At 38.1% G+C, this 18,960-nt stretch overlaps 4 protein-coding genes across 5 annotated transcripts in view; 1 reads left to right on the top strand and 3 right to left on the bottom strand.

Annotated features, from left to right (window-relative positions):
• The window catches only part of LOC128259274 (spectrin beta chain, non-erythrocytic 5), a 35,737-nt gene extending 27,237 nt beyond the window's left edge, over positions 1 to 8,500 (bottom strand). The window contains exons 1-2 of one of the 2 annotated variants that reach the window (XM_052991569.1): positions 8,362 to 8,500; positions 7,650 to 7,762 (exon numbers count right to left, since the gene is read on the bottom strand). The gene's annotated coding sequence lies outside the window, so the exon portion shown is untranslated. Of the gene's footprint in view, positions 1 to 7,649; positions 7,779 to 8,361 lie in introns of those variants that run through there. The other variant, XM_052991570.1, reaches the window with a different exon arrangement.
• Positions 8,501 to 9,992: 1,492 nt separating this feature from the next.
• Positions 9,993 to 10,444, bottom strand: LOC128259217 (drosomycin-like). Its single transcript, XM_052991465.1, has one exon. The coding sequence runs from the start codon at positions 10,312 to 10,314 to the stop codon at positions 10,102 to 10,104; it is 213 nt and encodes a 70-aa protein (XP_052847425.1). The 5' UTR covers positions 10,315 to 10,444; the 3' UTR covers positions 9,993 to 10,101.
• A 706-nt stretch (positions 10,445 to 11,150) lies between these two features.
• On the top strand, positions 11,151 to 12,920 carry LOC128259216 (osteopetrosis-associated transmembrane protein 1). The gene is made up of 4 exons (XM_052991464.1): positions 11,151 to 11,542; positions 11,606 to 11,793; positions 11,979 to 12,159; positions 12,224 to 12,920. The coding sequence occupies exons 1-4, from the start codon at positions 11,212 to 11,214 to the stop codon at positions 12,472 to 12,474; spliced, it is 951 nt and encodes a 316-aa protein (XP_052847424.1). The 5' UTR covers positions 11,151 to 11,211; the 3' UTR covers positions 12,475 to 12,920.
• Positions 12,921 to 13,301: 381 nt separating this feature from the next.
• Positions 13,302 to 17,139, bottom strand: LOC128259215 (myb-like protein Q). Its single transcript, XM_052991462.1, has 3 exons — positions 16,676 to 17,139; positions 16,049 to 16,245; positions 13,302 to 15,786 (listed from the first exon to the last, which is right to left on the bottom strand). Exons 1-3 carry the CDS (start codon positions 17,001 to 17,003, stop codon positions 13,537 to 13,539), a joined length of 2,775 nt encoding a protein of 924 aa, XP_052847422.1. The 5' UTR covers positions 17,004 to 17,139; the 3' UTR covers positions 13,302 to 13,536.
• Between the last annotated feature and the right edge of the window lie 1,821 nt (positions 17,140 to 18,960).

Here is an 18,960-nt window from a genome sequence, read left to right as displayed (position 1 = left end):
TGTAAAACAATCTGTAAGCGACTTAGTCACGACTACAATCCGCTCGATCATCGACTGTGAGCTGATCTGCGTTCCCAGCTAATTAATATGACAAGACACACAAGCACTATTCGAGGAATTTATCTAGCTACAGTGGACCTCTTTTAAGTTCGAAATGCTTTGTATATTACAGATAAAGTTTAAGTACTTCAAGTGGAGCTTCCATTGGTTGGAAGTGCCTTAAAATAATTATTTATATCAACCAATTGTATACAATTGGCAAAAGGTTTTACTAAAAGTCCCTGAAACGTCTTAAAACAAAAGGAATTTAAACTTAGATCTCTATAGAGCAGACTTTTTCTGTGCTAAAAGTTCCACAAGCTAGACTGCAATTAATCAGACGATTCTCTGTTTCAGAGACTATAAAAACTGACTCATTTCGAACTCTGACATCATGGTGCTGTTTCCATCGATTCCTGCATCAAACGAAGTGCACTTAATCAGTTTTTATCGCAATTCGGCAGTTGATAACTAACCGTCAAGCACTATCTTCAACTTATAGATACTATACTATCTGCAAAAAGTCCACCTGGTAAGCCATAAATTCAGCGAATCGCCAAAGAAAGTCATAAATTGCAGGGACAAATTTCATACCTGAAGTCACCTCTTTCCGTTCGCTTTCGAGGCCCCATTAGCAGTTGGCATTTCAGTTAGCCACTGCCACTTCAGTAATTTACTCAAGACATTTCATTTGTGTCATTATCATTATCATCTGGGTTCTTGGCTCTACAAAATGGCTAAACGGTTGGCTTTAACTGATCGCTTAGCTGGGTAAATCCATGTGAAAGAACTGGAACGCATAACGCTTATAACATAAATAACAGCGCACTCACGCACACACGAAAATCTTTTGAAAATCCGTGGAGAAAGAACAATTTATAAAGTACGCCAAGGAATGCCAAAGTGAAAGAAGAACTGAACTGAAATGCCAAGAAAAAAGCCTCTGGCAAGGTAAGACGAGTACCGCCTCGACCCGGGCTCAAAAACCCAGAAAAGGAGGGCTTTCCGAAGTACACTACAAAAAAATGATAACTTATCTTAAGAGTAACAACAATTCCTGACTTTATAATGATAAAATAATTGTATATCTCAATAAATACGGAACTGCCCATTAGAATCAGACAATTATTGTCATATGACATACTTTGATTAAGAACTTTATTATACATTAATCCTCATTTCATATTGCCACTTGTGGATCTTTTGACTTACGACTATAAATTTCCATATCTCTTTCTTATCGGAATGCTTAGAAACATAAAAAGAGAATCAATAAAGAAAACAAACAAGTCTTAATAGACAACCAAAACAATAATAATACATTTAAATTGCTGTTTGTATCAAGACAAGATTGTAAAAGTTTCACTTTCTCTGATTTTTATGATTTTTCAATTCCGTTCGTTAACTACTTTTTGTAATTTTCGAAAAGTTCCCATTTTTAAGCTATCAATTTTGTAGAAAACAGTTTCTTTAAAAAACTTTCTGAATTGTAAATGAAGTATTTAAGTTCTATCGACTTTTGTGGATATGGAAATATTAAATATAATATAATAAAATATATTAAATAATATTAAATTATTTAATATTTTTTCGCCAGGTGTAAGACCGCTTTGCCTTTTGGACAGCCTTCACAGCTGTGCTTTTGGGCCGCTTAAATATTTGGCATTTCTGCTTTGGCTCTGTTACGCTTTTTGATTTCGATCGATTGTACGCGCAGTGAGGTATGCAAACCAGAGCTACGAGGTTTGGGTTTTTGTTTTTTAAGGTGAAAACGAAACAATTTACGAGTGCCGCACATGCGCACCACTGTTCTCTGGGAACCCAGCTGCATGGGCATTAAATATGCGAAATCAATGCCCCCACACACACTGATGGTAGATGGTAAAATGGGGAATATTCTCGGGGAATGACCATCAACCATCAACACCTTCTTATAGACCTGGTCAAAACGCCAAGAACAACAACCGTTGCACCACAAACACAAAAAGCCAGCAGGCCAAGAACCAGCGGCACTTTTATGGCTTCATCTGTTTCCGCTTTTCTGGTAACGACGCGATGACATCCCCTAATAATTTCGACAAAATCATTGGCTCTTCACCGTATATACCCTATACTTACGGGGTGTTCCATGAACACCCAACAACAACAAAAAAGAAGACAAAATTCAGACAAAGGAGAAGAAGTAATTACAGGCAAAGAGTACAGAATTCTACCGCTTCCAGCCAGCGGAAACAAAGTGCGCAAAATGTAATTAATTGCCACAGGCCCCCTAGGCCCAAAAAGCCAATTCATATGCAGCCACAGTGCGGTTCGCAACTGTAAAACTCTCTATAGATCTTCAGCCAGCAATGATATCACACAAAAAGAAGACAGGATGAAGACATTTGTTAGCAAAAACAAGTAGAAAGTCACAAGAGTTTGTAGATAAAGATAAAAGAGCGCTGAGGAAGTACCTTAAATTTCAACAAAAACTATATACGTATGAAGGTAGGTATAGGTATAATATTATAATAAAATTATAAGAACACGTTGAGTCATTTAATAATTACCATCCCAAGCCCCTAACTTTAAATTGTTATTGCAAATAGCAAAGATTTCTTTGCTTTATAAATTTGAATAAAATTAAAAAAAAAATAAATCATTAACATTTTTAATGACTTTTTATTTCTAAGATTTCTATTTTATTTGGTACAAGTTACTTTGTTAAATTAGCTATCTTCACATGATTAGAAAAGGATTAATAAACTTGAAGCAATGTTTCATGGACATAAAAGCAACTCTCACGCAGCTCCTTTGATAAAACTTTTGTTTGTTTGACTTTGCTCGACTGTTTGTTGATCTTTTTCGAAACTAATAAGCTAAATATTTTTATTGGACCGGTGGACGTTGAAAAAAGAAAAACACAAAGCGAAGGGAATCGCGAATGCCACTCGCGCACAGAGACTTGATTAAATTTAGCATTGTCTTTCCGTTTTCGGGGGGAAGTGGTTCCTCTGATTTCGGACTCTCTCGGATGATTGGCAAATTGCTCAAATTTAAGACCCGAGTCAAGGCTATATTTCTTTATTGTTTTCCGCTGATAAGATTTAACGTTTCTATTTCTTCATTTCTGCTATTGGTGGTGCCCAGACAAAAAGCGTATTGAAGTAACCGGAATGTCGACCACTTCCGCTGGATAAGTCGGGTTCCATTGAGTTCGCAATGAAGCACCGAAACCGAGCCCACTCTCTGCTCACCAAACACTTGACTCGATTAGCCAAATTCCACAGACTGGCCAAAAACACGAATAAAACAAAACAACGAAAAAAAAAAACAACTAGACAGCTTCATAATAAATAAGCTTAGATGCGAACAACCTGCTGGCAATTGTTTATGGCCCAGGTCCGAAAACTCGAAAGGCAGGCCAAAGGAAAGACCAAATCTTTGGGGAGTGGGCTTTTATTGGTAGTAGAGTGAAAGAGAGAAGACCACCTCTTTGGCTGGGAAATTTCACTTGGCAGAAAGGAAGGCAAGAGCAAGTTTCAAGGTTGCCAGCGATCTGGGGATAATGGCACCCAGGTGGGACTGAAACACAATTAAGCCCAAAAACCAAAGCGCTCTCGTAATGCAAACCAATGCAGAGTTTGAAGTGTTGGCTTTAAGTGAATATAGCAAGCAAATTGTACCTGAGCTGTAACTGGTTTTTATTTATGTCGCCAGAAATCTTAAATCACTATAATTGTAATCACAAATACAAGTAAAATCTAAAAATTAAAAATCATTGAAAATCAAATTTTTATTTATAAAACAGGAAAAACTTAAAAAAAAAACAGTTCTAAGCCGTTTTGCAATAAAAACGTAATTGATTCAAATGAATTTCATTTAAAGAAGCATATTTTAACACCATAATCGGATTGATAAGATCAAATTTTACTAACAAACTTTTTAATTCCATACTGAAAAAGCTATAAACATATATGTGAGACACAAATTAACGATGTTGCACTTTGAACTTTAGCTGGGAGTCAATGATCAGTAATCGCATAGCCACATTGTAACGACTAAAATTCCGCCAAGCCCCGTCTCGTTCCCAGGAAAATAAATAATTTCCCTCTGTAACATTTCGTGTGGGCATATTTCCTGCGTTATTTATTGTTGTTGCGAGGGACCCCGGGTGATAAGCATTTTGGTCTGGGCAGATTTTTGTTTTTTTGGCCAACATACATACACTCCGATTTACAAAACCAATTCAAAAAAAAATATATATATATGAAAAAAAGAAAGCAAACCGCGAGCGCGAGTACAAAATACAAGACAAGACGAGAAGAAAACCAGTTCCTCTGAGCAAGTTTACTTTTAGTTGTTGTTACTGGCATATTATTGTTGGCTTATAGCCTTGAATGTGCATTTCACGTTGTTGCTGGTTTTCAGTTTTCGGTTTTTGGCGCGCGCTCAGGAAAACATAAAAAACTGGTTAAGGCCAGAGTTGGCCAAGTTTTCCCAAACCTCCCAAAAATCAAAAAAAAAAAGACACGAAAAACCGAACAATTGATAGACAAGTGAAATGAGCAGCCAAGAGAGCGAGAAATTCTCTAGTCTTAAGCGGTTTTACTTTGCACATGACTTACGGTTATTTTTTAATTACTTTCCAAGTAATTAGCATGCACAGAAAATAATAAAAATGGTTTCGTAACAAAGCAACGGTATAGGTATGACTTATTATAGTTCTAATCGTGGCTTGGCAAAATTTTTTAACTTTTTAGTTATTAAAAAGTTTAAAGAGAAAGGAACCTTTCCTATCAGGTGCAATAATTTTATAAGTATTATTATTAGCTTTATTTAATGCTTTTCCAAACTCTTTAATATCATATCTTAAGACATTAAATACAGTTGGCAGTAATACTATAAGTTCAAGATTTAATGTCAGATATAAGCTGTGCCTGAACTACTTACATTACAGAAATATGACGCTTTGTGATCATCAGGATATTTAATCATAATCAGTCACTTGTTATTTAATTAAACCTCTTATACCCTTTTGAAAAATACACAAAACACATCATTCAAACTGATCGTGTCAGATGGAAATTGTTGCCAAAGGGGTTCTCCACTCCTTATCAATTTGGCAAGTGACATTAGCTATTTTTACTGTTTTTTTGAATAGATTATTTACAATTATTGGACTTGCACCCAGAGATAAGCGCAAGTAGGTTAAATAATATTGAATGCATGTATTTGACATTGTCAAGTAATAAGACTTCTTTTGAAGAACCGAGTTGAGAAAGTCAATTGCCATTAACTGCAGCGACCTTTCAATTAATTAAGGCCTAATTACAACTCCCCCAATCGCTTGCACTGGAGCAATTACATCCATTGTGCTGTGTTTTATCTTTATGATTCAGTCCCTTTGATTTTTTTCCACTCGAAAATGATCAAAGTACAAAATACAGTTTAGATTGCCTAATGAAATACCAAAAATCAGCTTAGCTGAACAAAATTAGTATAGTTTTGATTGTTGAGATAATATGGTATTTTACCAAAAGGAGTTTTAAAATAAATATAAATAAAATACGAAAACTCTCCTGTAACAATATATAAAAGGAAAGTTCGATTTAGAGAAATCGGACTGTACATGCTTCATAATTGCTGACACAGCGATAAGACTCGTTTCGTAGACTCACTAAAATTCGTTCTAAATTCGCTTTATGGCCTTTGATTGATTGGCACGCGGTGTGTTCCGAAATAAAGCTGTGATTGATTGACTCTTTGGCTGATTTTTAATGGGATTATGCATAGTGTACACTGGCCAACTAAGCAAAAGCAAAAAAAGGGAAAGGGAGTCAGACACTCGGGGAACTTGAAATGGAAACAAATAAAAAGTACAGCGCACAAATTGTGCAAAACGGCAAAGAACGCCGCAGTAAAAACTCCAATAAGAGTGCAACAACAACAGCAACGTGGCCAGCTGCAGTGCAGACATCTAATTGGGAAAAAGAACAACAAAGTGCTGAGATATAAACAAGTCCATGTGCATTCGTATGCCTGTGTGTTTTGGTGTTCAAAGGGGGAATGTAAAAAGAATTCAAAAATGGACCAACTGGGTCTCCAATAGGAATTGTATATCGCTGAAGAGTTTGACATTCATTGGAATAGTGCTCCCTGATGCTGTTGATGCAGTTTCCCGGAAGGGATCGGCATCTGCTTACACTGGGACACACTTGGGGTCAAAACAGTGGGAGCCCTAAACGTTTTGAGACTTGTAAGATAAACATAAAAGGATAAAAACAACATACAAGCGATCAGATCACAAATGTATTAAACTATTGTGTTGGATATTGCAAACAATTTTTAAGTGGCTAGTCGTAAAGTTAAACGAGTTATGAACATTTTATTGAAGTCCGAATAAAGCTACCTACTTTTCTGTGTACTTTAAATTGTAAATATTGAAAGGAGTTTATCTATTTTACCTCCATAATGACCGGATAAAGATCTAAAACTTTGCAAAACAGTATTTGTAATTTCATGCTACCATATAATAGCATATTAGTAATAAATTGTAGGACCCATTTGATATAGTTATTAGAGTGATTATCTCGATGGCCACAACTGTATGAAAATGGGCTGCTACATTGGGGGCGTTGGCATTTCCCCTTCTTCCGATCTCTTCGCCAATATCTTCTCCTTTCCCCCGACTCGACGACTTGGCCTTGTTGATAGTCATTGGCCTCTCGATGACCCGTTAAGTGTAATTGAATTTAAACGGCGATTGTCTTGCGAATGCATTTATTGGCATTGCACTTTGCAAATCACAGAGCTCAGTTCAGTGGCTCTAAAACTTTCAAGCTTAACGGCTAATGAGCGAGTGAGATAGTGGAACGTCAGAGCGAGACACGAAGTACCCAGGCGGAATGCGGTTTAAAAATAAACCAAGCCCAGAGCGAGATAGCCCGTTCTAGAGGGGGGAGGTGTGAGCGGGACGGGCAAAGCCAAAACGTGCTTTGGCTTAGACCCTATTTAGCCTAGTTTACGACGACTGGCCAACACAGCCCAGAAAAAAATAAGAGAGCCTGACTTAAACACCTGTGCCCAAAGAGGGGAAAATGGGGGAGGGCACCCCGTACCCCTCGTTATGCTAATTTATATCAGAACTACAGACCTCCTTCTATAACAAAAAATTTAATCTATCTTTCAGGAAATAAATACATTCAATAATATTCTTAATGATGACTTTGGTATTTATTTAAAAAAATACTTTGACAATATATAAAATTCTACTGTAAAAATTTGAAAAAATTTTCTTAGCTCAGAAAATGCTAAAATACAATTAAGAATTTTTCTATAAAGTACCAAATAGAAGTCCTCTTAGCCAAACTCTACTGTGTGACTGTATATGACAGCTTGGCAATTTTTACGACCTGTTCGCACGCAACTTGACCATAATGGATTGGTAGAATGGATGGAAGATCGTGTGCCCTTTACTGTTGTACAGTTTGGCAGCCCTATTGATATTATGCAACACCTTGCGCCGGGTTTATTGGCTTATAAAGTGGAGTATCGGACCGTAAAACATCCCATATTTGTTTAACGATCTTTACTCCATTTCGAATCCGGTTTTTCTGTTTTTCGCTTACCTTTGACAGCCTCGTAGTATCCCAAATCCAGCTTGAATGATTTACGTTTATATCCTGGGCGCACAAAAAACTATATATATTTATTTTGCAGATTTCTTCTTCCTCTTTAGCTGCTGCAATTTACATAAATTCCGATATTTATTTGTTTTTCGCCTACTGTTTTCACTGCGATCTTTCTCCTCCTTTCGCCTCTCTTCTTAGTTTTCTTAACACACACACACAAGCACACGAAAAAGATGGTTGTACAAAAATAAGAGAGAACGCGAACAGGAGGAGGAAGATGATGGAGAATGGGGATGGGGAAAGGGGAGGAGAAAAACCGGAAAGTTGTTTTTGTTGCTTCGACCACAAGCGGCGTTCTTTGCTTACAAAAACAACACAAAACACAAGTCAAAAAAGTGTTAAAACCAAAGAAATCTCAACTTTGAGGATTCTGTTATAATTTATGCCAAATCTAAAGAATTTTTGTCACTTGTTGCTGCTTTTCGACCTTAATAAAGAATTCCAATGCACACCAGTTGCTTTCTCACGCAAAAACCAGCTTAGTGGGTTTTTTTCTCTTTTTTTCGGGGCAGTAATTAGAAATAGCCGCGTTTTAAACACCGGGCGCAACAGCAACAACGATAGAATTTTCTAATTAGCACACAGACAACAACAAGAGCGGCTTGAAGAGAGCGAAAAATAGAGAGAGGGAATTCGAAACGCTGATTACGTTTATTTGCTGGCTCTCGCTTGTTGTTTCTTTTTTTTTTTGCACAGCGATATTTATTTTTGAGTTGCTAGCGGTTTTGGGATCCACCGACTTGTCCGCGCGCACCTTGCCTCGCCGATCGAAAAAAACAATTTGAATCTGAGCGTAGAGCAGTGTGGCCAGATGAAAAATCTTGTTTCCTACTAAATAATCTCGCAGAGCGCCGATTTCTTAATTTGCTATCGATTGGAGGTAGATAAACATCGATTACAAAACATCGGTTTCATCGATTTTTGGCGGGGCAACATCAAATTTGTCCATCTCTACTCTGCTTTCCCTCTGCCGCAGCGCCTTGCCGTTACAAAGTCGACGATTTTGAATTTTGAACTTTGATCAAAACTGATCACGGCTATGGATTCCGGCTTTATGACATAAGGCAGTTCTGGAGATGCACCCAGGGCTTCGTCCAAGTGCTACAAAAAGAGAAAAACATGAATTACTTAAAATTTTTTTGGAAATTATAAATCGGAAGAACGGACTGCGTTGCAAACACGACTTTTTTGAAAATTTACAACTACCTTGAATAAAAAGCATTTCCCTAAAATCATAAGACTACGTTCTTTATTTGTAGAACGGCGGAATAATTCATGAAAAATGTATTTATATACATATATTTTTATTGTACATGCTCGCGTAAACAATTCATTCGATTTATTGCGCTATTTGCCTTGCATTGTTTAAGAGTCCAACCAAAATTCTGTAATAACATTTCAGTAAACTTTACTTATTTATTTAAACTACGCCGATCGACAATTTCAGTCCTATATAAGAACTTCTGAGTTTCTGACTTCTTCAATATCTCGAGTAACTTACACTAGATACCCAAAAATGATGCAAATAAAGTACTTCCACCAACTTTAGCAATTAATGAAAACTTTGTTAAAGCATTGATAGAAATTCAATAAAATAAATATACTTTGTGGCAGAAAAACTATTAATGACTTAGTTTAGTTTAATGTAGACAATTTAAAATACCGGAACAAATGCAGACTGAAATTCTTAGCTACTTAAGATCCTATTTATTTTACCCTTGAAAGGTATTATAGTTTCGGTAGTATTTCAACGATTTATTTATGTTAATTAAAATAAAATATAATTTTAAAATAAACAAATACGTTAACATAAGTATATAAGTATGATATACTAAACAATGTTAAGTAATGTTTGATTATTTTTCGTGGCTAGAGCATTATATGTAAAATTCTCTCTTAGCATTAGGATAGTGAATGAAAAAATAAATAAATAACAATATATTGGAATGGTTTACTATTATTGAACTACAGTTTTATTTTTACTTTTTTGTTTTCTTAATTTCCTAAATGAAGAACACTATTCCATTTGTGTTGTGCTGAATATAATACAACTAGGTTTTCTACTGGTCCAACCGTTTTTAAAATATAATTAAAAAAATAGAAAATACAGGAGATATAACTATTTGGTCTAAAGTCGTGCTAAACCTTTTCTGGAATAATTAAAAGCACTTGGTTCTTAAAACATGAAAAATTTTGTAGTAAACTTAAAATTCAAAAAAATAAAAAAATTTTAAAATTGAACACTGTCCTGTCCTTCAATTAAGAAAAACGGTAGTAAAATTCGGGTTTAAGGTTTTGCTGCATCAAAGTATGTTTATTTTATTGAATTTATATTAGTGTTTTGGTTGATTGTTAAACTTTGTGGATCAAGCGATGAAATTCCCCCAATTCAGCATCCTTCGCACCAGCACTTGAGGCTGGCACTGCAGTGGCCACTGGGTCGTCCTTCCTCCCTGCACACTCGACGGCAGGTATCATTGTCCCAGACGGCACAGGGACCCCTATATCTTCCGGATAGACAGTCGGCATCCACTTGCTGGGATCCCAGGACAACCAGCATCAGGACAGCGATGAGGGCGAACAAGTACTTGATTTGCATCATTTTTGGTTGAGTTTTCGGTTGGGTATCTAGTGTAAGTTACTCGAGATAGTGAAGAACTCAGATCATCGATTGATCTTATATAGGGATGAATCTGTCGATTTCGCTGCCAGCGTCGATCGGCTAAATTCATCAGCCAAGGATAAATAAAGTTTACTTATATGTTTTAACAGAATTTAGACTGGACCTCTTATATAATAAGTTTTTTTTTTTTTTGTAACCCCGATCTTTTGTATTTAGAATTCATCTGTAATTAAATGAATGCATGTTTACAGATTTAACAGGAAAACGATTAAAGTGTTGACTTTTGTTGGGGGAGTTTACGGTTTGATCAGCAGTTAAGATTAATCAGCCAACAGCTTGAACGGAATTTTTTATAAACAAATAAACATGATTATCTATTTTTAAATTGGGATGCTTTTTGTATTAATTTAGGCTAAACGTCTTGCCTTTATCTGAAAATTATTATTAAGAATGTAAAGACATCAATAATATTCAGCTATAAGTAAAAATATAGCCTTTACTGGTAAATAATGACTCTAGTAATTTACTATTATAGAATTTTAAAAATTTTAAATATTTTAGTTAAAAATTGTAAAATTTTATATATAAGTTTAATAGATGTTTTTTGTTAATAAATAAACTTAAATTTAAATAAATATAAAGAGAAATGACTATTATAATTAAACAATTAAGAAAAATGAAAATTATTTTATTTATTAGGTGTATTTATTTTTCCGTTTAATTCATACGCGGCAAACTGAACTCTAAATTTAAATTTCCCGCCTTCCTGGCAGCGTTGCCAGATATTTGCACCTTTGCTTGTGGTTCTTTATTGCAAAACAAGTACACGGTCACACTGGGAGGAGTATCCAAAACAAAAGAATAACAAATCAAAATATGAAGGGTTATTTTGTTTTCGTGGGGTTTTTCTTAACCCTCGGCTGCCGGTTTAACCTGTTGCTGGCCGTAGAGACGCCACACTGCGAGAAACTGGTGGGCGATTTGGGCAATGGCCAGAGCAAGTTCATCTACTGCGCCACCACAAAGTCGGTGCCCGTGAATCTCTGCATCGGATGCGATTTGCTTTACCAGGAGCTCAGCAAGGATTACCAGAACCTCATTGCGGATGTCAATTGCTCCAAGAGATACCTCAACTCGGACAGGATCAACATAGTGGCCACCACCGAGGGAATCCTCACCAGCCTGTGGCAAAAGGCCAACTGCGATAGTGAGTTTCTGGGATTCCCCATTATCAATTTATGATTCACTCCCTCTTTTTTCCACTCTTCAGATTGCTTCAGGAATGAATATTGGTCCAAATACGACAACAAATCCTTAGAATTGCAGAAGTGCTTAGAAACTTATAAATCCGATGTGGTTTGCTCAGCCTGCAAGCCATATTATCTTGGCCTAAACGAGTTCTACCTCAAAATGGAAGCCAATGTCAGTGGTAAAGTGTGCTTCGATCTGCAGGATAATGTAAGTAACATAGTAATATATATATATATATATATATATATATATATTAAACCAATAGTAAATATAAATTATTAGTAAAAGCCTTGGAAGGGTTATGTAGGCACCTTCAAAAAATCAAGACTCCAAATTCAAAATTGAATAATTTTATTGGCTTATTTTGAAATTTATGCTTCCATTTTTTCCAGATGAACCGCACCCGTTTGAACTGGTCCAAAACCCTAAATTGCTGTCAGCGAGAGGTGAAACTGACCAACTTCCTGATCGCTGTGGGCGTGGTCGTCCTGCTGCCCATTTTCACCTTCTACATCACGGCCATTGTGGTGACCAAACGGCGGGAGGCAAACCACGGATTGCTCAACGATCAGGGTAAGACATGTGAACTCGTTTAAAAGCTACTTACTTTATTATTACTTTATTATTATCCTTTTAGAGCCTCTACTAGATGCTCCTTCAACTTCCACGCTTATCACGGCTGCCCTGCTGTCAACTCCAACCGTAGATCCCGCTGTAGTCTCAGGTCAAACGGAAAAGATAGCCAACGTTTTAAGCGGAGCTAGTGGAGCTCACCAATTTGACTCCTCCAGCGATGAAGAGCCACCATCGAGACCAAAACTCTTGGTTAGCCCAGAATCCGACTACTCCAATGATGATGAACCTCTGGGAAAACCCAAACGAGCTTAACAAAGCTAGAAAGAAAGTCTATTAAGGGGTGTTCCCCCATTCCTAGCAAGAATGCAAGTTTATTTAATGATTGGGAAAATGCATCACATCATAAGAACCTGGCAAGTAGCCCAAAAAGCTTAAAACTTCATTAAATCTTTTAACACAACATTATTGGTTTCCTTATACTTGCCAGGTAAGCATTTCTTTAATATTTATAAAAGCCTACTATAATTTAGGGATTTATTTCTCTGGCTCGTGCCTAACCAAATATAAGATATTTTTCTATGACAGACATATATAGCCCTGTAATGTGATATCACAATAAAGAGGAAAACAAAACTTTGTATATTTATAATTGGTTTTTATTTTTTTGTAAATTCTAACTAACACTTAGTAAAACTGCAGTTAGGATGTATTTTAAAATGTTTTTGAAACCAATAAATTAAATGATAATTGGTAAGATAAAATCAATCATCAAAAGACCTTTTATTTAAATAAACTGAATTTAACATTTTGTATGCACTTGAGGTGTTTTTGTTTTAACTTTACTTTGGAGAACTTTTAAGTTGTATGTTTTCTTTTTTTAAAACTACCTAGTTGAAACTATTATAGATAGAGTACCTTTAGAATAATATCCAAAACTAACGACTTGTGTACACCTTGTTGATATCAAAAATTTCTTTGAAACCATATACAAACTCTAGGATTTTCACTTTTTTGATGGCAGCAATTAAGATGGTTTTTTGTTTTAATTTTTTTAAGTTACCTTTAAAATTAAAAACAAATTAAAATCACAAAATTCAATCATAATTTCTTCAATACAATAACAAAAACTCCCATTTTTTTTAGCATTTTGTATGCACTTTATTGTTGGCAAGTAAAACTGCAGTTAAGTCTATGTGATTAAAGCGAATTAATGCGAAGGCAGATCAGGGTGTTCATGGAAAGGGCCCTTCCACCGGTTTTGGGTTCTATCTTAGGGGATATCTATGCTAAAACTAAGATAACAATTAACAGAGGAAATGCATTGGCCGGGTGCGTTCGTAGTTCGGAGACTTCGGAGATTCCCATAATCCCAACTTATCCATATGGAGTAAATAGGTTGCCATGGGTGGACGAAGTCTGAAAGTGGACCAAACTGCCGTGGGTTTGTGGCGCCGCCGGTTGATAGTACGCCTGATGATAGTGCGAGGGAGGAGCGGGCTCATTCACCTGGATCTGGTGGTAGTTGGTGAAGGGTTCGTGCTCCACCACCTCGCGCACCGTTTGGAATGGATGATTGATGACGATGCGCCGCTTGTGGAAGGTCTCGCTGGTGGCGGAGGCATCTGTGGGCGCAGCAGTGGCCGCAATGACCCGCTCATTGGGTTTCAAGTGGCCAGCGGCTCCATTCTGGGACACATCCACGTCTGGCTGGGACTTGGCCTGGGCTGAGGGAGTGGCCTGTGTGGCGGACACCTCGGAATTGGCTGGTGCCTCTACCAAACGCTGGGACTTCTGTTGCGTTGCTCTATCGCAATCTGGCGTTATAGTGCTGGCCACCTGGTCATTGGCTATCTGGATTTGTATGTGCGTATTCTGCTCCTTCTTGGGCTCCTCCTTTTCCTGATTTTTAGGTGGTGCCTCCATTAATCTCTCAGATTTGTAACCCATTTGATGGGACTGCCTTAAGCGGGAGGCTGGCCCATCCGGACTGAATCTCATCTGGGAATAGGGCGCACTGTAGTCCAGTTCCTCGGCAATTCGCTGCCTGGATGGTTTGTGGTAGAAGCTCCTAGGAGGCTGACTCTTGGCATAAACTACAGTGGGTCCCATATGGTTCTTCAGATAGGGTTTAATTTCCGAGACCTGGGCAGGCACCTCCTGGATTCTCCTTTCCTTGAGGGGCACCTGGGTTCGACTGCTGCCCAAGTAGATATTATGCTGCGAGGGTGGCAAGTGAATCTTGTGCTCATGCTTGATGATCTGAGTGGGTCGCTCCTCCGCCTCCTCCCGATCCTCCACTTCGGCCAATTCCAATCTAGCTGGCTTGTTTTCCACCTTGCCAGCATTTACATTGGGCAGATACTCCCCAGAGAAGTAGTCATCATCCTCTTGGTTGTAAGGCTGGCGATTGTAGTTGGTCCTCGGCTGATAGACCACCCTTTGACCTCCGGATCGTGGGTAATCCTGCTGCTCCGGCTGCTCTGCCCTCTGCACCATATTGGGTGAGAGGTGCTTGGAGTTGATCTTGATGGCGTTACCCTGGGCATCTACTCCTGTGACAAAAGAGGGAGGGGAGTTCTTCTGCTGACCATCGGTGACATCGCCCAAAGGCTGCTGCTGCTGCTGCTGGTGCAGTCGCGACTCCACATATTCGTCCTTGGGTGCCTGGTCATAGGAGGGCATTGTCGTGACACTAGAGCCTATGGTGGTGGTCTGCTGATCCTTGCCAGCTGAAGCTGGCTCATACGAAGGTCTGTACTCCCCGTTGTGGCCATAAGTCTGACCATTATTGCCATTACTGTAGGCAGAGGCCACGGCGGGATGAGGATGTCCCAGGGGCAGTAAGGTTTCCCCCTTGGGAATCTTAGCCACCGGATGCTCCAGTTCCACCACCAAAGTGCCAGCCGGCTTGATCACCACCCGCTCCTCAATGTCATAGAACTCCTTTTGAATGGCCGGATGACGCACCTCGTACTTCTTGGCCTTCAGGGCAGGCTGAACTATTTGAATGGTTTTGGTCACCAGCGGTCGTTGTGGTGGGCTGTAGCCCCTGGAAGGAGGCGCAGGTGGCAGGTAGCCCGAGACGCCGCCATAGTCCTCATAGCCCTGACCATCGTCCACCAACTCGGGGGGATACTGATCCTGGTAGTCCACCTCTGGTGCATCCTCGTAGTTGAAGCCACTGGGATCGTAGCTTGGGCGATTGTAACTGGTGGCTGGATTGAATCCGGAAGAGGAGGAATCATAGCCAGAGGAGGAATCTGATGAAGGAGCAGCCGGAGCAGGAGCACTCGATGAAGAGGAGGCTGAGGATGAGGATGAGGAGGCACTGGCTCCTCCCGCCGACGATGACGAACTGGCACTCACAGAGGGCGTTTGAATGGGCCCCTGCTGAGCTGGCTCATAGATGGGCTTGCTGTCCGCTGGTGCCACCTCCACATTTGCACTTTGACCCTGATTGGCAACGGGAGCGGCCACCTGGCGCTCGAACATCCTCAGCTGCTGGGACCGATGACCACCTTCAATGGTAACCAATTTCTGGGGGGCAGCATCGTCCATGGAGGATGTTACTCCGGCCCTGGTTTGGGTGTAACGCTGGGGGGTGGGATTCGATGACTCGTAGACCTGGTGAGGAAAGGAGATTTTATTTTATTTTATCCACGCTTTATTTTTTTTTGAACCCTTCAAAGAAATGTTTTAGTTTAAACAGATTTAATTGCATGCAATTTTAACAAATTTTACGTAAAATTGTCAACATAAGTTAAAGAATTCTTTAAATAAAAATACATAACATAATAGCCCACTCCTTAACTTTAAACTCTAGTCTCAAAAACTATAGCTAATAAATTCCTTTAAAATATTTTGTAGGCTCCAAGCATTCACTCACCGTCTCCACAGTGGGTCCATGGCTGTGGTAGGACTGGATGTACCGCTCGAACTCCTGGTTCTGGCGGAGCTGCTGATTCCTCTGCCGGAACTGGCCACTGTGGCTCACTGGTGGCTGCTGGTGGATCGAGGGGCGTCTGCTTTGGTTCCTCCTTCGGGGCACTCGTCCATTCTTGGACATCGGTGGTTGACCCTGCACTGAAAACAAAAATGGAATGGTACAAATAAATCTCTATTAAAAAAAAAAAATCCAGTTTTAAATTATTACTTATTAAATTGCATCATTATATATTATATAATAATTATATTTTTTAATTCATTTGGAAAAATTTACATTTAATATAGGTTTTCTCTAAAAGCCATATATTAAAGTTTAATATGGTATTTGAATTAATATGGAAAAATTATAATTTATAATAGAAATTACAATTTCTTAACAAAAGAAATATATATATATCTAAAAAAAATATCTTCCGAAAATATTAAGCTTAAACACTAACAAAAAAAATAAAAAAATAAATATTTCCATCTTAAAAATATCTAGATAATATCAGCAATAAGCGAAAATAAAATCAAAAAAATATTTAAATTGAGTATAAAATACTTGAATTAACTATGTTTTTTTTACCAGTGTGAGTTGGTGGCTGTAATCCCAATCCCTGGCGAGGGGACAACTGTTGTGGTTGCTGCTGCTGCTGTTGGGTTTGAACCATCTGTTGTTGTTGCTGTTGCTGGGATTGCGATGAGGATTGGATGCGCTGAAACTGCTGATCCTGATCTCCATCGCTCCGCTGAGGACCTGCCCTCAGTTCCGCCGGAGCACTGCCCTCCAAGTACTTGACATCCGCGGGATTTGTGGCCGGTTGCTGGGCAATCGAAATGTTGACATGGGTGGCCGCCTCCACTTGGCTCCAAGCCACCAACAGCAGGAGCACCAGCACTCCTCGCATCCTCATCCTGATCCTGATCCTGATCCTGTCCAATCCGAAATCCGAGAAGTCCGAGAAATCCAAAGCCCAAATCCAACTCCAATCACTGCTGACCACCTGCAAAGCTGAGCAAAACTGTCTGATTGATCGAGTGGAGTGTGCTCCGCATATTTATACGGATTTCAATTTTGAGGTAGAAATCCGATTTCAATTGGGGGAGCCATCAGCGATCGCAGTCGCGATCAGTGTCAAAGTCAACTGCAGTCAATGGGAATAGCAAATAGCTACAATAGCTCCAATAAACTGAATACTGACCTGGGCCAAACTGTTTAGGGATGAGTCTCAGATGCTTAACCCAGTTCTACAATTAAAGGCATTTCGATCTGGCGATGGAGCGATCGCAGTTGATCGATGATGCATTCAACAAATTGCTGTCATCGCTTCACACTTGTGTGGCACGCACCAACACTGCGAGAAAAGTGATGTTAATATTTAAATTAAAAATATTATTATTGTATCTTCTTGTTTTATAGTAATTTAATTTCAGATATAGTATATCTATATAATTGTGAAATGATTTCAGTTCCGAATTTCGGTTTCAATTAACAAATTTTGGTTTAATGTTTTAAAATATTTTGAAATCCTTTGAATTGATTAAGATTTAGAAAAACATTAAAGACGTAAAATTACAATTTTAAATTATATTTTTTTAAAAATGTTAATATATAAATTTAAATATAATTAATACCTAATTTAATTGCAGCTTTTAGTTATTGTTTTTTCTGATCTCGACTCCGAATTTCGGTGGCATCCGTAAATGGGCGGTGCAGCATTTTCGTGTAATTGTCGGAAGGTCAGAATCGCAGCTCCGTTGGCAACTCGTTTGAACTTGAAATCCGAGCCGAGACGTTGAACTACTGCTCCACTGGAGGAGAAGGAGACGGTGGGGGAGGAGGAGCAAGTGGAGATCCCCCAATGGGTCAGTGGAATCGAATTTGGGGGTGCTGGTCAGGCAAACTTGCGCAATGGAAGTTGGGCGAATATTTTTGGCCAATACAAGCACTCGAATTCGAAAAGAAGGTAAAGGTTAATGTGAAGTATTTCTGTTTTTTCTGCAAGCCATTTTAAAAACAAATAAAGTCAAAGTCAAATGTGCGGCGCAAATGTTAAGTAGGAAAGTATAAAACTAAAGAAAATGTACTATTTAATTAATACATTTTAAAAGACTTTGTGAAAGTAAGCACAATGTCAAATATGGCTTGAAAAATCTAAAAGTCACACTAATTGATCGAGGTCCTCGTTTTCGTTAATTAATATTTAATGAATGCAATCCGGAGAATGAATTACATATTTTAAAAACCAATTTGGTCATAAAGTTGAACAGGTTTCTTTTATTAAGGAAGCGACTTATAGATAGATTAGATAGATTAATTTGTCAATCAAGAAAAATAAACTTTAGATGGTTAGAATATTATTAAAAATTACAATTTATAAGAGTAAAATTTGATCTATTTTAATTTTAAGTTGTTTATTAGTTCTTATGATAGGAAAAAAATTTAAATAACTTTTAAATACCCAAAAAGCTTCTCGAAAGCTTAAACAAATATTTTCTTTTGAATTATTTTTTATGTATACGCAGATTAAGTTTGAAAACGGTTCAAATCGGACGTCTATATCATATAGCTGCCACAGGAACAATCAGGTCAAAATGATGAAAAATTAAATTTAGTTTGTATGGTATTTAATTTTATTTACATAGTTTTTAGAACCTATACACAGAGATTTAATCAAAATCGGTTGACTATATCCTATAGCCATATATCTGTTATTCTTTGACGATTATAGCAGTGTAAAAGAAAGATTCTTGGAACTTTCCAAATCGTATTTTCTTAAACTGAAGAAAAAAAAAAAAATCTTGCCAATCCGACGACTAAGTCGTATGCCTGCCATAGGAGCAATCCATTTCCAATTCCATTTTCTACTC

The sequence above is a fragment of the Drosophila gunungcola genome, assembly GCF_025200985.1.
Source record: "Drosophila gunungcola strain Sukarami chromosome 3L unlocalized genomic scaffold, Dgunungcola_SK_2 000005F, whole genome shotgun sequence".
Taxonomy (NCBI): domain Eukaryota; kingdom Metazoa; phylum Arthropoda; class Insecta; order Diptera; family Drosophilidae; genus Drosophila; species Drosophila gunungcola.
The sequence above is the reverse complement of the archived record's forward strand: the minus strand, read 5'-3'. Positions and strand labels throughout refer to the sequence as shown.

Excerpts from the sequence above, each read along its gene's own strand:
- LOC128259215 (XM_052991462.1), bottom strand. The coding sequence starts at position 17,003 with ATGAGGATGCGAGGAGTGCTGGTGCTCCTGCTGTTGGTGGCTTGGAGC. Across the intron at positions 16,246-16,675 it reads ACAGCCACCAACTCACACTG|TGCAGGGTCAACCACCGATG; the intron begins GTAAAAAAAACA and ends TTTTGTTTTCAG. Across the intron at positions 15,787-16,048 it reads ATGGACCCACTGTGGAGACG|GTCTACGAGTCATCGAATCC; the intron begins GTGAGTGAATGC and ends TTTCCTCACCAG.
- LOC128259216 (XM_052991464.1), top strand. The coding sequence starts at position 11,212 with ATGAAGGGTTATTTTGTTTTCGTGGGGTTTTTCTTAACCCTCGGCTGC. Across the intron at positions 11,543-11,605 it reads GCAAAAGGCCAACTGCGATA|ATTGCTTCAGGAATGAATAT; the intron begins GTGAGTTTCTGG and ends TCCACTCTTCAG. Across the intron at positions 12,160-12,223 it reads CGGATTGCTCAACGATCAGG|AGCCTCTACTAGATGCTCCT; the intron begins GTAAGACATGTG and ends TTATCCTTTTAG.
- LOC128259217 (XM_052991465.1), bottom strand. The coding sequence starts at position 10,314 with ATGATGCAAATCAAGTACTTGTTCGCCCTCATCGCTGTCCTGATGCTG.